Source organism: Stigmatopora nigra, chromosome 12 (assembly GCF_051989575.1).
Source record: "Stigmatopora nigra isolate UIUO_SnigA chromosome 12, RoL_Snig_1.1, whole genome shotgun sequence".
Taxonomy (NCBI): domain Eukaryota; kingdom Metazoa; phylum Chordata; class Actinopteri; order Syngnathiformes; family Syngnathidae; genus Stigmatopora; species Stigmatopora nigra.
Genome location: NC_135519.1, coordinates 14,052,191 through 14,073,012, shown reverse-complemented (window position 1 = coordinate 14,073,012; position 20,822 = coordinate 14,052,191). Strand labels below are relative to the sequence as shown.

Below are 20,822 nucleotides of genomic sequence, written 5' to 3'. Positions count from 1 at the left end.
TCAAAGGTTAGTTTAAATCGAACAAGGCCTTTTTTATGCTCAATTTTGTTTGAATTCACAAAAAGACTAGAATCCGGATTCCGTGGAGGGACTCAGCCGGTCCTGGTTTTTGTTCCAACCGATCCAGTTCCCACTGTTTGACCAATGAGATGTCTTCTAAGTAGCAGCTGACTTGAATCAACTGATTACACTTGCAAAAGTCAACCTGTTGCTCAGTTTGAATGAAATCCTGCACCTACTGCAGCTTTTAGAGGACTAGTTTGCTAGTTTGACAGCCCTGGACTAGATTTACTATGATCTCATTGACTCATTGTTCAATTATGGGATGACTTGAGGTGACAAGGCAGCTCATGTGGGGTGTTGTTTACTCATCTTTGAACGTTGTTGTCATCTGAATAGCAAAGCCATGGTGAGGCCAAGATCAAAACAGCTCACTTTTCAAGCAACTCCATCACCATCTCTATTGTCCACCCTTAATTTTTTCCACTCTATTTGTTGCAGGCGTCGACGGGAGAAGCTTCAGGCTCACTGGAAAGAAAGCCGGAGCGCCAAAAATTACGCCGAAGTCCTGGACGGCAAGATGAGAAAGTGCAAAGCCGACGTCGGGACGCAGCAGGTCGCCTTCCCTCCTTATGAAAACATATTTTTTTGTGTGTGTAGGTTCTCATCATCTATTGTTTTTCCCCTACAGTATTGTAAACATCCTAGTGTGTGCCAACCCAGCTTCACGCCAATCAGAAGCAGTCCCAAGATCACGTGTGTACACCAAAAACACAACATTTTCACGTCAATCTTTTTGTTTTTTTTCCTCAAATGTCTTTTTTTTTGCCACCCAGCGCCGAGCCAAGGAGTCCGGCGACCCGTCACTCGAGCGGCCACAAGACCCCACCCATCCCCAAGTCTTTCGGACCGGTTTATCGACACCTCCGGGAGGCGGAGCTTACTGAAAAGCGGGCGGAGACCCCCCACGGGTGAGTACACCGCCCCTCTTCGACCCACCCTCAACTAGTGCTTTAATATCGGTACCGACAGGGCTATAAAACTTTCTGCGTATCCTCACAAGAGTCGCAGGGGGTGCTGGAGCCTATCCCAGCTCACCACAAGCACCCTGAATCGGTGGATAGCCAAACGCAGGGCAAAATGACCGGTAAAAAAAGCTAAAAACGTGTTTCGAGACTGCGCAATATCAAATTATAGTTTCCAACAGAGTCAAAATGGCCGAAATGGAAGAAAGACGGATAAACGCTTCTCGGACTTAACTTCGAGTGGTAATAAACACAAAGAAATGGCCGGCGGCGAACGAGTTAAGTTGGCGCGCTTTCGTGTATCTGGTGTATTGTTTGCACAAGCGTGTGTAACGAGTCTCCCGGGGGATAAAAGCGCCTCTCTCGTCGGCGGCGGCAACGGCGTCTGGCCCGCTGCGTGACCCCGCCGCGATTTCCATCTGATGGCATCATGTGGGATTTGTCGCTAGCGTTATCTGGAGAATTAGCATTCGGCGGCGGGCGCCATTCGCCCTTATCGGCCGCGTCATCTGCGCGCCAAGCGTCTCGCCGTTCGCGCGCCGCCAGAGCGGAAAAGCCGGAGCGGTTTTTCTTTTTGCCGTCGACAGGCTGCTTGTAGGCTTTCATTTTATTCTCAGATATCGGAAAGTTCAATCGATTCATAATTGAGATATGGCAAAATGTATTGATGTGCTATCTACATCCTTTACATATCAGCCGACTGCTCTTCGGGGACCATTGAGCCCAAATTTTATGTCTATTTTGTTTCTTTTTTTGACCAAAAATACCCACTTAGGTTAGAAAATATGTCCAATAGTTGAACAAATGTGACATGTATAACGTAAAAACACTTTCATAAATTTTGGATTAGATTACATTAGATTAGACTGTGCTTTTGCGTCTAAACACAACTCTTATGATATCAAATATTAATATTAAATAATTTACATGAATTGTTTTGGTCATCCACGGTAAAAACAACTCAAATTATTTAAGAAATTGAACCTCCACTCTCAGAGCCGTCAGGCCGATGCGCTAACCACTTATCCACCGATCCATTTGAATTCATCAATCAATGGTGAAAAAAAAATCTGTTTTTTTTAAAAATATTATTTTTGGCAGGAAACAATTTTGACACGAATGATGCACAAAATAACGTGGCGGTGAACCAGATATAACCCTGGTTGGGCGGGGCCTAGAGTTTGGCACCCGTGGTTTAACATTTGTCTATTTGTGTTTATGGTTTGCTACCCAGATGCGTCCGCGCCGAGGCCCCTCGCCAAACGGAGCCCGGCCGCCGCATCCCGGAAAATATGCAAGGCGACGGCGGGTCCGGCCGCCCGGCGGCGCCCTCCGTCCTCGTCGTCCCGCCGACGAACGGCCGTCGCCGTTACGAACTTTCCTGTATGCAAACCACGTCCATGTCGTCAAAGCCAGTTGGCCAAGAATGCCGAGAACGGGACGGCGGGCGGGTACGGGTCTGGGCGCGTCGGCGGACGGACGACGCCGTCGCCCAGACCCGAGAAATGGTCTGCTTCCTCGACCTGGACGTGGGCGGAGCCACGCGCACTCACTTGCTAAGAGCGCCGGACCAATGAGAGGACAGGAACAGGCGCCCGTGGGATTCTGGACACGCACAAAATGGCCGCCGCCGGCCGGGCAGGAGGGATAAGACACACCACCACGAAAAAGATACCAAATAGCCCGTCGCCCCGTGCTGGTTTTCACTGTACAAAGAATATATGAATATATATATATATAAATATGATATATGGATATAAATATATGGAATTCAAAAAGTGACCAAGTGGAAGAACTTTGACAGGGATGACGTACGTCTTTTTGTTTTTCTTCACCGTTTTGTACGACGATGCCAACCAGGAGCCGGAAAAATGGCCGCCGCCGACGAGTGAGTACATTTTTCCGATTGTTCTTCATTTGATTTTGATTTTTCATCCACGTGGATTGAAAAGCGGCGCCCCCTGGCAGCCGTTTGAGTGTTGAAACAACAACAAATAAATGTCTTTATGATGTATCTTCACCGTGTAAGTCTTGGTATTTCAAAGGCCGCTTTGACCCGATGGTTGGATTGCAGAACCGAGAGCGATTAACCTTTGGTGCGTGGTGAGTTCACAATTGCACAATTGTTTCATTTTGTCCGTTTGAGGAGTTTATGGTGGTGCCTTTTATGTTTCAACCAACACATTCAGCAAATATAGACAATCAAATGTCACGGGAAAATTATTTTTGACTGATTTTCTTGGGTTTTAGGGCACTTATCCTCTAGTGTATATAACAAGTGAAATTTTTTTGTTGTGAAATGTTACTCAAACGGATTGTTTTTTTTCTCCTACGGCCCATAGTTGGCTGGGATAGGCTCCAGCACCCCCTTGACCCATGGAATGATGAGCGGAATGGAGAACGAATGAAAGCAGAATTGAGCAGAATGTTTTGTTTTTTCCTGCCTTTCAGGTAAGATTTCATGTGCTTCCAACGTGACTTGAGGGCTTTTTTGTTTTGCGGCAAAACGAGCACGCCAACAAAAAATTTGCTTTGCTGCGGGATAGATGGCGTGGCGCTCTTTGGCTAATGAAAGGCTATTTATAGGCCACTGACATTTAATGACATTCAACGGCTGCGCGCTCCAATTACGGGTTTCGAGCTGTGTGAAGTTTGCCGCGTAGATGACAGGATGAGCAGGGGTTTACTTGGTCACCCACAAAACGCCACATTTGCGTTAGGCCGCCCCGAGGTCATGTTTACGTTCAAATTTGTACTCACGCCTGGACTTTTCCGACAAATGCTATGGCGTTCATAAATGTTGGAAGATTTCATTTTGGACACTAAAACTTCAGTATTTTGCAACTTACATGGATACTTTTGAAGTGAATAACTTAGTGTAAAAAGGACGTTTATTCGGTTGTGACCGTCAAAAATGAATCAATGTACAGTAAGGCTTCTTTCTTGAAAAAATAACCATGTAAAGTAAGGCTTAGTTTTTTCAAAAGATACGACCATGTATAGTACGACTTATTTTCTTTAAAAACAACATAGTTTAGTAAGGCTTTATATATATAATATGTATCAAGAGCATGTATATCAATCTATATATCAATATTCCTGTCCCTCTTTTTCTCAGGTGTCGTTGGGCGAAAGGAAGTTGACACTCGAGACAGGTCGCCAGTCTGCTATAGAAAAAAATAGAGACAAACAACCATCACAATCCTGCCCACAACAAAGTCAAGTGAGTGAACGTCTAAACCATTAAGTGACATTATATTCAATATTTAGTCTTAACAAAGACCGTGTATAGTAAGGCGTTTATTTCTTAAAACGACATAATATAGTAAGGCTTTTTGGCTTCAAAAACGACATTGTATAGTAAGGCTTTTTACTTCTAAAGACGACAGTATACATAGTAAGGCTTTTTTATTCAAAAAACGACATAGTATAGTAAGGCTTTTTTATTCAAAAAACGACATAGTATAGTAAGGCTTTTTTATTCAAAAAACGACATAGTATAGTAAGGCTTTTTTCTTCGAAAAAACAACATAGTATAGTAAGGCTTTTTTCTTCGAAAAAACTACATAGTATAGTAAGGCTTTTTAGTTCGAAAAAACGACATAGTATAGTAAGGCTTTTTTATTCAAAAAAACGACATAGTATAGTAAAGCTTTTTTATTCAAAAAACGACATAGTATAGTAAGGCTTTTTTATTCAAAAAACGACATAGTATAGTAAGGCTTTTTCTTCAAAAAAAAACAACATAGTATAGTAAGGCTTTTTCTTCAAAAAAACGACATAGTATAGTAAGGCTTTTTTATTCAAAAAAACGACATAGTATAGTAAGGCTTTTTTCTTAAAAAAAACGACATAGTATAGTAAGGCTTTTTTCTTCAAAAAAACGTCATAGTATAGTAAGGCTTTGTTATTAAAAAAACGACATAGTATAGTAAGGCTTTTTTGTTCAAAAAAACGACATAGTATAGTAAGGCTTTTTATTGAAAAAAACGACATAGTATAGTAAGGCTTTTTCTTCAAAAAAACGACATAGTATAGTAAGGCTATTTCTTCAAAGAAACAACATAGTATAGTAAGGCTTTTTTATTCAAAAAACGACATAGTATAGTAAGGCTTTTTTATTCAAAAAACGACATAGTATAGTAAGGCTTTTTCTTCAAAAAAACGACATAGTATAGTAAGGCTTTTTCTTCAAAAAAACGACATAGTATAGTAAGGCTTTTTTATTCAAAAAAACGACATAGTATAGTAAGGCTTTTTTGTTCAAAAAAATGACATAGTATAGTAAGGCTTTTTATTGAAAAAAACGACATAGTATAGTAAGGCTTTTTCTTCAAAAAACGACATAGTATAGTAAGGCTATTTCTTCAAAAAAACAACATAGTATAGTAAGGCTTTTTTATTCAAAAAACGACATAGTATAGTAAGGCTTTTTTATTCAAAAAACGACATAGTATAGTAAGGCTTTTTCTTCAAAAAAACGACATAATATAGTAAGGCTTTTTCTTCAAAAAAACGACATAGTATAGTAAGGCTTTTTTCTTCAAAAAAACGACATAGTATAGTAAGGCTTTTTTCTTCAAAAAAACGACATAGTATAGTAAGGCTTTTTTCTTCAAAAAAACGACATAGTATAGTAAGGCTTTTTTATTCAAAAAAACGACATAGTATAGTAAGGCTTTTTTATTCAAAAAACGACATAGTATAGTAAGGCTTTTTTGTTCAAAAAAACGACATAGTATAGTAAGGCTTTTTATTAAAAAAAACGACATAGTATAGTAAGGCTTTTTATTTAAAAAAACGACATAGTATAGTAAGGCTTTTTTCTTAAAAAAAAACGACATAGTATAGTAAGGCTTTTTTCTTCAAAAAAACAACATAGTATAGTAAGGCTTTGTTATTCAAAAAAACGACATAGTATAGTAAGGCTTTTTTATTCAAAAAACGACATAGTATAGTAAGGCTTTTTTGTTCAAAAAAACGACATAGTATAGTAAGGCTTTTTATTAAAAAAAAACGACATAGTATAGTAAGGCTTTTTCTTCAAAAAAACGACATAGTATAGTAAGGCTTTTTCTTCAAAAAAACGACATAGTATAGTAAGGCTTTTTTATTCAAAAAACGACATAGTATAGTGAGGCTTTTTTATTCAAAAAACGACATAGTATAGTAAGGCTTTTTCTTTAAAAAAACGACATAGTATAGTAAGGCTTTTTCTTCAAAAAAACGACATAGTATAGTAAGGCTTTTTTCTTCAAAAAAATGACATAGTATAGTAAGGCTTTTTCTTCAAAAAAAAACAACATAGTATAGTAAGGCCTTTTCTTCAAAAAAACGACATAGTATAGTAAGGCTTTTTTATTCAAAAAAACGACATAGTATAGTAAGGCTTTTTTATTCAAAAAAACGACATAGTATAGTAAGGCTTTTTTATTCAAAAAACGACATAGTATAGTAAGGCTTTTTCTTCAAAAAAACGACATAGTATAGTAAGGCTTTTTCTTCAAAAAAACGACATAGTATAGTAAGGCTTTTTTGTTCAAAAAAACGACATAGTATAGTAAGGCTTTTTATTGAAAAAAACGACATAGTATAGTAAGGCTTTTTTATTCAAATAACGACATAGTATAGTAAGGCTTTTTCTTCAAAAAAACGACATAGTATAGTAAGGCTTTTTCTTAAAAAAACGACATAGTATAGTAAGGCTTTTTTATTCAAAAAACGACATAGTATAGTAAGGCTTTTTTCTTCAAAAAAACGACATAGTATAGTAAGGCTTTTTTATTCAAAAAAACGACATAGTATAGTAAGGCTTTTTTATTTAAAAAACGACATAGTATAGTAAGGCTTTTTTGTTCAAAAAAACGACATAGTATAGTAAGGCTTTTTATTGAAAAAAACGACATAGTATAGTAAGGCCTTTACTTCAAAAAAACGACATAGTATAGTAAGGCTTTTTCTTCAAAAAAAACGACATAGTATAGTAAGGCTTTTTCTTCAAAAAAACGACATAGTATAGTAAGGCTTTTTTATTCAAAAAACGACATAGTATAGTAAGGCTTTTTTATTCAAAAAACGACATAGTATAGTAAGGCTTTTTCTTCAAAAAAAAACGACATAGTATAGTAAGGCTTTTTCTTCAAAAAAACGACATAGTATAGTAAGGCTTTTTCTTCAAAAAAACGACATAGTATAGTAAGGCTTTTTTATTCAAAAAAACGACATAGTATAGTAAGGCTTTTTTATTCAAAAAACGACATAGTATAGTAAGGCTTTTTTGTTCAAAAAAACGACATAGTATAGTAAGGCTTTTTATTGAAAAAAACGACATAGTATAGTAAGGCTTTTTCTTCAAAAAAAACGACATAGTATAGTAAGGCTTTTTCTTAAAAAAACGACATAGTATAGTAAGGCTTTTTTATTCAAAAAACGACATAGTATAGTAAGGCTTTTTCTTCAAAAAAACGACATAGTATAGTAAGGCTTTTTCTTCAAAAAAACGACATAGTATAGTAAGGCTTTTTTATTCAAAAAAACGACATAGTATAGTAAGGCTTTTTTATTCAAAGAACGACATAGTATAGTAAGGCTTTTTTGTTCAAAAAAACGACATAGTATAGTAAGGCTTTTTATTGAAAAAAAACGACATAGTATAGTAAGGCTTTTTCTTCAAAAAAACGACATAGTATAGTAAGGCTTTTTCTTCAAAAAAACGACATAGTATAGTAAGGCTTTTTTATTCAAAAAACGACATAGTATAGTAAGGCTTTTTTATTCAAAAAACGACATAGTATAGTAAGGCTTTTTCTTCAAAAAAACGACATAGTATATAGTAAGGCTTTTTCTTCAAAAAAACGACATAGTATAGTAAGGCTTTTTTATTCAAAAAAACGACATAGTATAGTAAGGCTTTTTTATTCAAAAAAACGACATAGTATAGTAAGGCTTTTTTATTCAAAAAACGACATAGTGTAGTAAGGCTTTTTTGTTCAAAAAAACGACATAGTATAGTAAGGCTTTTTATTGAAAAAAATGACATAGTATAGTAAGGCTTTTTATTGAAAAAAACGACATAGTATAGTAAGGCTTTTTCTTCAAAAAAACGACATAGTATAGTAAGGCTTTTTCTTAAAAAAAAACGACATAGTATAGTAAGGCTTTTTCTTAAAAAAACGACATAGTATAGTAAGGCTTTTTCTTCAAAAAAACGACATAGTATAGTAAGGCTTTTTTATTCAAAAAACGACATAGTATAGTAAGGCTTTTTCTTCAAAAAAACGACATAGTATAGTAAGGCTTTTTCTTCAAAAAAACGACATAGTATAGTAAGGCTTTTTTATTCAAAAAACGACATAGTATAGTAAGGCTTTTTTCTTCAAAAAAACGACATAGTATAGTAAGGCTTTTTTTCTTCAAAAAAAGCCTTACTATACTATGTCGTTTTTTTTGAATCAAAAAGCCTTACTATACTATGTCGTTTTTTTGAAGAAAAAGCCTTACTATACTATGTCGTTTTTTTTTAATAAAAAAGCCTTACTATACTATGTCGTTTTTTTTAACAAAAAAGCCTTACTATACTATGTCGTTTTTTGAATAAAAAAGCCTTACTATACTATGTCGTTTTTTGAATAAAAAAGCCTTACTATACTATGTCGTTTTTTTGAAGAAAAAGCCTTACTATACTATGTCGTTTTTTTTGAAAAAAAAGCCTTACTATACTATGTCGTTTTTTGAAGTAAAAAGCCTTACTATACTATGTCGTTTTTTGAATTAAAAAAAGCCTTACTATACTATGTCGTTTTTTTGAAGAAAAAGCCTTACTATACTATGTTGTTTTTTTTGAAGAAAAAGCCTTCAAAAAAACGACATAGTATATTAAGGCTTTATCTTCAAAAAAACGACAGTATATGTAGTGAGGCTTTTTACTTCAAAAAACGACATAGTATAGTAAGGCTTTTTCTTCAAAAAAAGGACATAGTATAGTAAGGCTATCTTGCAAAAACAAACCAATCAACAACAAGAACGATAGAGATGTATGATAACAATTGATACAAAATGGTTGACTCCAACAAAGGTAGTTAATTCCACATTCTATTCCAAGTAACTTCTAAATTCACTACCCCAAAACAGATGGGATCATAATTTGACATCATTGAATGAGGACGATGCTTTTACCTCCTCCCGCCCTCATATTTATTTATCCCAAAATGGTTACACGTTGTACACAAGATTTTTGTTTTCCCACAGCTTAAAGAAAAACACACGGAGCAGAAACATGGAAAATGTCAAGGCAAATCTCATCACGGCGTGTGACACGTTGCTCCGGAGTGTCAACGCCGGGCCGACAAAACATACAAGCCACTTAAGGAGAAGTGCACTGGGAAAATGACAAAAGTCAAGGACTTGCTTCTAGCAAATGTCACATGAGAGACTTCAACCAATTGCAGGTATTTAGCACATTTCACATCTTTTTATTTCATTTTAGTTCAACAACAGGAGAATCAGGTGGAGGTGTTGGTCTTCACCAGGCTTGCACGGTTTTGTCCGACACGAACTTGCCGTGTGGTTCTGACGCGTCGGAGGGCAGCAGGGCCAAGTAAACCGGCGTCTCGGCACCTTCCTCGGGCGACTTGGTGGCTTTGGGGCCGGCCATGTCAGTGCGCACCCACCCTGGACAGCACGCGTTGACCAGGATCTGGGCAGAGAATCAATTTAGAGACGGAAAGGTCTTGGAGACTCCCAAAAGGTCATACGGGGAGGTGAGGTCCTTACCTTATCGTTTGGCCTCTCTTTGGAAAGACGCCTGGCGTGTATCAAGGACAAAGTCTGAGTAAAAACACAAACACACACATGTCAATCATTGCTTACTTCTGTCTTTCCAATTGCAGAGCTCCAGCTTCAAGTCAAAGCATCTGTCGCCTATCAGAGGGGATCACTTTACAGGTAAGTGACTCCCATCAATCCAAAAATAAAGTGGTTCATACAATGTCTAACATTTTGCAAAATCTACATGTATGTATGTATACATACGTGTGTATGCATACATGTATGTATGTATGTACATACATACATACATGTATATATACATACATACATGCATGTATATCCATGCATGTATGCATGTGTATACATGCATGTATGTATATACATACATGTATGCATGTGTATACATGTATGTATATACATACATGTATGCATGTGTATACATACATGTATGCATGTGTATACATACACGTATGCATGTGTATACATACACGTATGCATGTGTATACATACACGTATGCATGTGTATACATACACGTATGCATGTGTATACATACACGTATGCATGTGTATACAAACACGTATGCATGTATATACATAGACGTATGCATGTATATACATAGACGTATGCATGTATATACATAGACGTATGCATGTATATACATACACGTATGCATGTGTATACATACATACATGCATGTATATACATACATGCATGTATATACATACATGCATGTATATACATACATGTATGTATGTATATACATACATACATGTATGTATGTATGTATGTATATACATACATACATGTATGTATGTATATACATGCATACATGTATGAATGCATATACATGCATACATGTATGAATGTATATACATACGTACATGTATGCATGTATATACATACTATGTATATACATACACACATGTATGTATATACATACACACATGTATGTATGTATATACATACACACATGTATGTATGTATATACATACACACATGTATGTATGTATATACATACATACATGTATGTATGTATATACATACATACATGTATGTATGTATATACATACATGTATGTATGTATATACATACATACATGTATGTATGTATATACATACATGTATGTATGTATATACATACATACATGTATGTATGTATATACATACATACATGTATGTATGTATATACATACATACATGTGTGTATGTATATACATACATACATGTGTGTATGTATATACATACATACATGTGTGTATGTATATACATACATGTGTGTATGTATATACATAGTATGTATATACATGCATACATGTACGTATGTATATACATTCATACATACATACATGTATATATACATACATACATGCATGTATATCCATGCATGTATGCATGTGTATACATGCATGTATGTATATACATGCATGTATGCATGTGTATACATGCATGTATGTATATACATACATGTATGCATGTGTATACATGTATGTATATACATACATGTATGCATGTGTATACATACACGTATGCATGTGTATACATACACGTATGCATGTGTATACATACACGTATGCATGTGTATACATACATACATGCATGTATATACATACATGCATGTATATACATACATGTATGTATGTATATACATACATACATGTATGTATGTATGTATGTATATACATACATACATGTATGTATGTATATACATGCATACATGTATGAATGCATATACATGCATACATGTATGAATGTATATACATACGTACATGTATGCATGTATATACATACTATGTATATACATACACACATGTATGTATATACATACACACATGTATGTATGTATATACATACACACATGTATGTATGTATATACATACACACATGTATGTATGTATATACATACATACATGTATGTATGTATATACATACATACATGTATGTATGTATATACATACATACATGTATGTATGTATATACATACACACATGTATGTATGTATATACATACATACATGTATGTATGTATATACATACATACATGTATGTATGTATATACATACATACATGTATGTATGTATATACATACATACATGTGTGTATGTATATACATACATACATGTGTGTATGTATATACATACATGTGTGTATGTATATACATAGTATGTATATACATGCATACATGTACGTATGTATATACATTCATACATGTATGCATGTATATACATACATGTATGCATGTATATACATACATGTATGCATGTATATACATACATGTATGCATGTGTATACATACATGTATGTGTGTATACATACATGTATGTGTGTATACATACATGTATGTGTGTATACATACATGTATGTGTGTATACATACATGTATGTGTGTATACATACATGTATGTACACATACATGTATGTATGCATACACAATGTCTGAAAGCTGACAAAATAAAATGTCTTTGTTAGGATGACAAGGGAGAATGTCTTACCGTCACGCCTATCTTGGAGACGCCGTAAGCCGTGTCGGGCCAGCCTTGGACTTTGTGTTGGCCCTCCTTGGCCAGTGCCACAAAGTCCTCCATGAGACCCGTCAGCTCCTCCTCGGTGATGTCCGGGCTGCGGAAGCGTTCTTGCAGCCGCGGGCTGCACGCGTTGAGGCTGCGCACGCTGACGAAGCTCGACACGTTGACCACGCGACCTGCGGGAGAAAGACGGCGTGCTATTCAATTTGCATCCAGAGAAATACGGGCGCACGTCGGCATGACTCACCTCCAGCTTTGATGAGCGGCAGGAAGTGGGTCAGCATATCCCGGGTGGCAAAGTAGTTGGTCCGCAGCGTCACCTCCGCCTGGACGCTGAAGGGACTGGTGTCGGCCGCTAAACGGGACAAGATGTAAATTCAGCTTTATTAGCACACATTTTTTGATGACAATAAAGACATTCATACAAGTAAAATGAGTTATTTATCCATTTGTTTGCACTTGCCTAATACTTATTTAGGTTGGACTCATTATTTTAATTCTTTATTTGTTTGTTGTTGCTATTTGTGCACTTGTGGTAAAAGCTTTAAATCTCCTGATACTTCTATAATGACAGTTAAAGCTTCAACGTAGAGTGTACAATAAATAAGTAGTCATAAAACAATTTATATACAATAAAAAATCTATTGAGGTTAAAGGTATGCACTAAAGCGCAAATGCTAAAGTTAGCAAGTGAATGTTTATGCTGCTATTTACGGGAAAGTATATTTTGATGCTTCTAAAGTACCTCACAAAAAAATGCATGAATAAATCATTGATGTTCAAGCCAATAATTATATGTACTTTGTTTTTTATTGTTATTTTACAGCGGGAATGTATCTTGGTATCCTTTAGAATAAATCGGATTGAGACCTATTTGAGTTTTGATTTAATAAGGGACAGCGCATATTATTGAAGATATGTTTTGGAGCCTATCGAAAAATATATTACAGCAATTTTTCCCAACCAATGTGCCGCAAGAAGTCATACAATGTAATATTCGGAGAGAAAAATTAACTGAAATAATATAATGTGATTAAAATTGAAGTATAACAAGGTTAAAGTTAAATGATAGATGATACTATTAGACAAGATTTAAATTGCGGAACAGTCATTTTAGTGCTAAGTGTTCTCGAACATGAATTGGAAGTTGTTAGCTTTCTAGGGCATCAACTTTTGGTCACCTAAAGTTTAAGTAAGCAATACTTTTTTTGGCGTAACATTAGATTTAAGTCAAATTTGGAGAAAAGTCATAAAATGATGAGATTAAAGACGACTGCTATTCAAAGTATGCAGAGATCAACTTTTCCTAACATTAGGTGACACTAAAATTTGATTTTGGAATAAATTTGGAAGTTTACGTGATTCCTGCTGATAAAGTTATGACGAAAATGACTATTGTTAATATAGACTACATCATTTTAAATGAAAAGATTTTCAGATAGTGCTGTTTTTTCCAATCACTCAAAAAAAGGTTGGGAAACACTGGTCTACAGCCTCAATTTGTTTTTATTTTATTTAAAAAGGGGAAAATTAGCAAAAATATATTAATTTCTATTTTGTCAATTGAATTTTTAAAATTATTCTACATTTTCAACATTTAAAAAATGAGCATCAATATATATTAATTTCTAGTTTTTCAATTGAATTTTTTAAAATTATTTTACATTTTCCACATTTAAAAAATCAGCACCTAGATATATTAATTTCTATTTTATCAATAGAATTTTTCAAAATTATTTAACATTTTCTACATTTAAAAAATGAGCATCTATATATATTAATTTCTATTTTGTCAATAGAATTTTTAGAAATTATTTAACATTTTTTACATTTAAAAAATCAGCACCTATATATATTAAGTTATACTTTGGCAATTGAATTAAAAATATTTATTTTACATTTTCTGCATCTAATGTTCAAGAGGCAAGAAAGGGGGGGTCCATATTGGATTATTATTATCTTCGCCTAACGTTTCCTATATTAAATCTCAAACCCAGAATAATACGCCACGTATCGGGTACCTTTAAAAGCGATGCCAGCGTTGTTGACGAGAACGTCCACGCCGCCGTACTTTTGTTTGAAGAATCCGGCCGCCGTGGCGATGCTGGCCACGTCGTTGATGTCCAGCTGGTGGAAGTGGACCTTCAAGCCTTCGGCGCTCAAGGACGCCACCGCCTCCTGGCCCCGCCCCCTGCGTCAGGGAGGGAGGAAAAGAAAGTCAGCCGTGAGTATTTTGGGGCGCTAGGGTCGGCGAGCGAGAAGACGTACTGGTCTCTGGCCGTGAGGTAGACGTCGCCGCCAAAGTCCCGGCAGAGCGCCTGCACCACGGCTTTGCCGATGCCTTTGTTGCCGCCCGTTACCACGACGACTCGGCTGGACAGCACTAAGGAGGAAAGGGAAAAGATGATTAGTTCACATTCATTGAGGCGGATAGACAGACATCCAATCATCATCATGGCATGAAATGTCTTCTTCCTCTGGCCAAAATGCCCCCACCCACCAACATTTAGTTTATCAAAACTAGATGTCCAATCCATTTGAACTGGGAGGGATGGCAGCGAATTAGCATTTGTACAGAAATAAAGATTATTCGGTCAAATAGGCATAACATGTGATTTGAAACAGTAGCCAGACAACAAATGGAAAATTGTACTACAGTATATTCTATTGTCTGTAACTTGATTCCAAAGAAAATAGTTACTCGCTTGCCCAAAACTGTGTCTTTGGAAATATAATCCGAGAAGATTCATATCTAACAATCATATTTGCAACTATTTTTGAAATCGAGTTGAGCAAACAATGCTGGCTTGCATAAAAAAAAATGTCGCATTATGCAATAAACTGATTGTCCAGATTGTGCTGAATCATGGTGACTTTTCTACTTCCATAAACAGAAAAAGACAAATCATAAGACCCATTACCGATCAATTTGACTGCACTAAATCGTTGCATCAACATATCAACAGTGACCCAGAAAAATGCATCAATAATTTGCATGATGGCATTATGAACATTTGGCAGATTTTTAAAGTGACGACGTAGTAGAAAAAATAGTATTTGAAACTGGTTAACTATTACGGCTACAATTTGACAGAGGTTAGCTTTAGTATTTAGTACTCACTTTTTTTAAACGCCGTTGCACTTTTTAGATATAAATATGTTGACTTAATAAACTCATTTGACGTGTCCTGGTTTGAACTCAAGTTAACAATGCATATAACTAGTATGACTACAGGCTGGTGCGACTCAAAAACGGTCACTTTTTGGACGGCTTATTTTGATATGCAAATAGGGGATTGTGGCATCTGGTATTTTGTGCATTCATAGACAAGATTTAAAATTGCTTCTTACTTGTATTTCTGTAGCGTTTGACGGAGAAGTTTACACGAAAACGCTGGAATGTGTCCACGGCTCAGCAGACCTCGCCAAATGTATTCCTGCGCAGATTCAATGCGCATACCCGGAAAAACATCAATGCACATATCCGGAAAAACATCAATGCACATATCCGGAAAAACATCTATAATTTCAGTCTTGCAAACTTGGACTTTTTCCAAAATTCCACTCACATTTATTTATTTTAGCGTAATTAGTCGTTATTTATGAACATCCATGTTGCATTTAAACTCTTAATGGCCAATGTCACATCGACATTATTATTTTCATCCTCACTTTTTTCTGTTGCGATGACGATATTGGGCTGTAAAGGAACGTGCTGCCCCCTAGCGTTTAAAGATTGCAAACGCAGCCATGGCACCGACTAAATTTAAAGTAACAGTACCTTATTTATAATAAACAAATAAACCAACGTGATTTCCATGAAGATTACAAATAAATTACGTTATCTTACTTATAAATAGAAAACTAAGATGTGAGCAAATGAGTTGTTGTCTACATATTTGCATGACAACAGGGATCGGACTGAAAAAGACATTTTTCAAAATGTAGTTGTTATAATGCAATTGTCAAAAAAAATCACCTGAAAATTGGCTTTCACTTTCTTCAAGTCACGTGACCCTTCAGCTCCCCTCGGGGCCTCGAATGCAACAATCCTCGGAAGTCACATAAACACAGCCTGGGAAAGGAATTTGTCAGATTTTCAGAATTTGTGTCCATAGACAAGTTAAGATAACGCCCTCCGTTGAAATATTGGCCGTTGACGACAGCAGAAAAAAAAAAGATAAGATCGAAGATGGGTGCGACGCTTTTGCGGCCAAGAGGATGTTGAAGTTTTCTTCCAATGTCTTCTCTCCATCCAGAACGTGACAGGAAATTGCTGAGTGGCTTTCCTGCCGTCCTTATCGCGGCACAGGAAGAGGCTGAAGATGGAACCAGAACGAGAGGAAAATACACGCAGCCATTTGTGTACTGGGCCCGAGGAGGAAGGAACTAGGAGGTGAACTTCCTTGGAGGTGGAGGAGGAAATACCTCCACAACCATAGCAAACCGCTACTTGCTGACACCAACCAGGAATCTTTGGATTTTGCTCAAAAATGCTCCATTATGGATGGGAAAACATGTGCCAATCTCACTGAATTAAAATGGGTTTTTATTAAAATGAATTAAATGCTTTTATTGTCATTATACAAGTATACAGTGTTCCTTCGATTATTGGGCCTTCACTTATCACAAATTCACTTCTTCACGATTTTTTTGGTGCTATTATTATTTTTAATCTTGCTACTAAGACTTAGCACTGAAAAAATATAATAATTAAATAGTGGTTCGACAAACTGACAAATAAGTGATGGAAAAATAAGAAATAAATACGTGAGATGGGCAAGATTGTTCCATCTGAAGTCCAAGATGACTTCCATGGTTTTGGAGAGCTTCTGCGCCAACTTGTTGACTCACTCAATCTATAGACAAACACACAAAAATAATCAATATATAGTCATTATAAATAAACAATCAATACATATCAAAACATTGGACATTGATGAAAAAAGAAAGGAATATTGGATCCTAAATATGACTTCGGTGCAAATTGGAGGCCAAATGTCTCATCATTGTTAGTGCAAAGATTTGTGTGAAGTAGCTTCCTGTTGCTTCCCTCTCTCTCTCTCTCTCTCTCTCTCTCTCTCTCTCTCTCTCTCTCTCTCTCTCTCTCTGCTTTAAAACAGAGGCGGTGGGCTGGCGGGCCCCCATTTGGTTTCTTGGCGGCAGCGACGATGGCAAGCGTCAGCTTTCTCTTTTTTCTTCTTCTGGCTTTCCCAGCCAGCGCCGGTGGGGACGTCAGGGCGCGAGACCCCGAGGTGGAGGAAGAGGAGGAGATGGAAGACTGGGGAGACGCCGAATCCACCGAGGAGACCCCCCTGATACAGGATGGGGGGAACTACCCGGCGCGAAGTGGGTGAGTTTGCCGAGCTGGGGACTTTGGAGGGATGGCTGCCGGTTTTTAACCAAAGCGTCAACAAGAATGGACTTTGTGAAGGTCTGGGAATTTACAGGATTTTGATTGGCTGTCGTGAAAGTTTTGATTTAGTCATACTAACTCGTTCATTGGCAGTGACGACCAATCATGTGACTCTTGAGAATTCCATTCAAAATCTGAAAAATGGCTTTGGAAAGGATGAAAATGGATGACACCAACAAATTCAAAGGTCAAGTGTATTATTTAGAGGATACAATTCAATTCAATTCAATCCACAGCACAAGGATGATTAGACAGACTTCTATCATGTTCAATGGCACTGAAAGTGGTGCTTTTCCACTATCTTGTATTATTCCAATGTGTTTTTTAAAAGTTATTTTTGTCATGAAACTATGTTGGCATGAGTTGAATAGCCTCTTCTCTAATCAATTAGTGTGCTAACGATGGAGTCCTTTCAAATGGGTTGGTTCCAGCACAGCCAAACAGTGAAATTCCTAAAAAAAAATATCAGCGTTTGGTGGAATAGTCTCCTCCAAACATGAGGCGCCTTCCCCCGAGAGACAGCAGGAAGTCAGGAAAGCGCTTTGCCCACCGGCGTGTGCTACCCGCTCAGACCACCCGCCAAAGCACAACATTTACAAGCGCTTCAGGAATTAGACGGATCCCAACCCATAAAGAACATTCCCGCTCGGGCTTTAAGAGCGACTTGAAATGTGTCTCGACTCCGTCCGAGGATTGGGTATCCAGGCCGCCGCACTTTGGCGCCGCTCTACTCGGGGACCGCTGACAGAGCCCGAGGGCCCCCCGGGGGCTTCCCGTCAAAACAGTCCGCTATTAGCGCGCTAGCGCTGGCGTAAATCAACTTTAGGGGTGGAGAGAGGTCAAATGCTCCGTGGAGACTTGTTGACCTGGAATGGCGGGCCAGGTGGGACTCACATGTCGCCGCCTAACTGTTATCCCTGCCCATCCTCCGGGGACCAAATGGGTTTGGACATCTATTCGCCCCATTAAAATAAGGTCTTACTATATAGGAGGTTGTTTCTGATCTGTGGAAAGGGCTAAAGTGATTAAAACTGACAAAACATTGACAGCAAAGTACATGCGGTAGTATCTAGTGTCTTTACAATACTCTGTAAACCCTAAATAATAATAATCAGGTTGGGATTAAAGGGAGACTAGTCAAATCCTGTTCTAAGGACTTTGGCTACTGTGAATTATGCATGTATACATACCGTTGATCCACGTGGCTTGGAACTGAGAAGCTTGTCTGATCTGGATCCTCCAAGTCAAGCGTGAACGTGTCGTTTGAAGCTCCCAGTTGACACGTGAGGGCGCCCCAACCGGAACGAGGAGCCACTTCTAATCGCAATCTTCATCGCACAGGAGGCGCCACTTTGATCTGGGCTGGCCGGGCGCAAAGCTCACACTCTTCTTCTTGACATGGAGTGGCCGTGAATCCCTCACAAAGTCCACGCAGTGCTAGCGTGGGATCGTCCACGGCGCCCCGTTGCCCTCCGACGGGAAGCGGACCGAACAATGGAGGAATAAAAATCCAAACGGTGTATGAAGTCATCTTTTTCCATCGGTCATTTATCCCACAGGCAGCAGCAGGAAGACCAGAAAAAAATGGGGATTGCTGTCCAAACAATCTCACTGTTTACATTTGAACGTTGACTCCGGGACATTTCACGTTGACGATTGCGAGCCCAGATAAGCATGGCCGCCCTGATTGTTATTTTTTTTTGTCTCCATCATCTGCAGGAACTGGTGCCCGTTTGTCCAGAAACGGATGGTGAGCGTGGCGGTGGCGTGCGGGACGGAGAAGTACACCATCAAGTCCCAAAGTCCCTGCCCCAGTGGAACGCCGGACTGCCATTTGGTCATGTACGTAAGGGCGCTCTTGGCGACTTGGTGCTACTTGTGATTGGGCCACATCCGTACAGGTACAAGCTGTCCACCCGTCCGCTCTACAAGCTGAAGCAGAAGGTGACCACGGCTCTGTTGTGGAGATGCTGTCCCGGACACGGAGGCGACAACTGTGACCACACAGGTAATAATCATCGGACGTAGACTCTGTCCATGAAAAAGGCCCCCGTTTCTGGTCCAGGGGCTTTAAGACATTTCATATTTTAGGTCTAGAAACCGTGACACGTGAAAGCTAGTCTGAAGACACGTCAGGGGAAGGAAACTGAACCAACAACAAGTGGATTCGAAGAATTCTTGCGCTAAAACAGTCTTCTCTAAACAGACTTTTGTTTCCACGGGCATCTATTTTTAAGATTCTTCTCCCGGTGCCTATTCAGGACATGTAAAAACAGTTGAAAATACCTATGTCCGGACTTGTTTGCTGGGAAAGAGTCTTGTTTAAGCCCAGTCCGGAGGAGGGTGGAGACAGACGTAAATAAAAGACGCTTCCTGTTGGCTTTTTTATCGGGAACGGGTGATGGCGAATGTCTACAGTTTATCGACAATGTACATTTTTCTTTGGCAGTGGGTGATGACTCCAACGGGAGGTCCGAAAACCAGACGGAAGTGGGGAGTCTCCACGCCGTCCACGCACCCGGTTCATCTGGAGAGCAATCTGGTAAGCGAACACGTGCCGTTCCCAAAGTGTCGGGAAAGCGCGGGAATCCCGGGGTTCATCGAGTGAGCATCGGGTCGCCAGAAGGTCCAAACGCCCCCGCGGGAGGAAGGTTGCAGTCAAGCACTTCCCACCGCCAGGCTCTCATCCTGCCCCGGGATAAAAGTTGAAGGTCGTAGTAACCTGACAAGAGGCCGGGCTTATTTTTAAGAGCATCCGGCTCACGTGGGCGTGGAAGTGTGGGCCTCTGACGTGGTTTTGTTTTCACGGTTTCCTTCAAAGTCAAGCAAACATCCACTTTTGGGGGCGCCGCCGACGTCTGGGGGATCCGCGTGGCCAGATGTAGAGGTTCAAAGGTGTCTGAAGACACGACGTTGCGTGTATGTTTCTTGAATATATTTTCTTCCTTCTGATGGCCAAAGAAGAAGAAAAGGTTGTGGAGAGTTTAACATGGGGAAGGTGATGTGTCAGATTTGTCAAACTTGGTCAAAAACTCTAAGCTTAACCTTGGCTTTCCCTGAAAAAAAATGGCAGATTGGAGCAGCGCACATGTTTT

At 38.2% G+C, this 20,822-nt stretch overlaps 3 protein-coding genes across 6 annotated transcripts in view; 2 read left to right on the top strand and 1 right to left on the bottom strand.

The window, feature by feature from the left end:
- The window catches only part of LOC144205243 (pro-neuregulin-3, membrane-bound isoform-like), a 79,774-nt gene extending 66,590 nt beyond the window's left edge, over window positions 1–13,184 (top strand). Inside the window, exons 6-16 of one of the 4 annotated variants that reach the window (XR_013328033.1) lie at window positions 502–616; window positions 692–756; window positions 837–971; window positions 2,260–2,913; window positions 3,055–3,121; window positions 3,368–3,476; window positions 4,144–4,248; window positions 9,273–9,472; window positions 9,531–9,784; window positions 9,914–9,968; window positions 12,256–13,184. Coding sequence is in view for 1 of the 4 variants with exons in the window: in XM_077729468.1 (XP_077585594.1) it covers window positions 502–616; window positions 692–756; window positions 837–971; window positions 2,260–2,602 (658 nt within the window). In the remaining 3 variants the exon portion in view is untranslated. The other 3 variants (XR_013328032.1, XR_013328034.1, XM_077729468.1) reach the window with 3 other exon arrangements.
- On the bottom strand, window positions 9,530–16,309 carry cbr1 (carbonyl reductase 1). The gene is made up of 8 exons (XM_077729482.1): window positions 16,291–16,309; window positions 15,663–15,748; window positions 14,580–14,694; window positions 14,333–14,502; window positions 12,559–12,666; window positions 12,279–12,487; window positions 9,798–9,851; window positions 9,530–9,720 (listed from the first exon to the last, which is right to left on the bottom strand). Coding segments are annotated over exons 2-8 (831 nt in total). The 5' UTR covers window positions 15,664–15,748; window positions 16,291–16,309; the 3' UTR covers window positions 9,530–9,546.
- A 1,155-nt stretch (window positions 16,310–17,464) lies between these two features.
- The window catches only part of LOC144205242 (multimerin-2-like), a 7,373-nt gene continuing 4,015 nt past the window's right edge, over window positions 17,465–20,822 (top strand). Inside the window, exons 1-4 of the mRNA XM_077729466.1 lie at window positions 17,465–17,664; window positions 19,447–19,569; window positions 19,629–19,735; window positions 20,177–20,269. Of these exons, the coding sequence (XP_077585592.1) occupies window positions 17,483–17,664; window positions 19,447–19,569; window positions 19,629–19,735; window positions 20,177–20,269 (505 nt within the window). The 5' untranslated portion in view covers window positions 17,465–17,482. The remainder of the gene's footprint in view (window positions 17,665–19,446; window positions 19,570–19,628; window positions 19,736–20,176; window positions 20,270–20,822) is intronic.

Coding starts and splice junctions, on each gene's coding strand:
- cbr1 (XM_077729482.1), bottom strand. Junction 14,503..14,579: donor TACCTCACGGCCAGAGACCA/GTACGTCTTCTC, acceptor TCCCTGACGCAG/GGGGCGGGGCCAGGAGGCGG. Junction 9,852..12,278: donor TCTCCAAGATAGGCGTGACG/GTAAGACATTCT, acceptor GTTTTTACTCAG/ACTTTGTCCTTGATACACGC.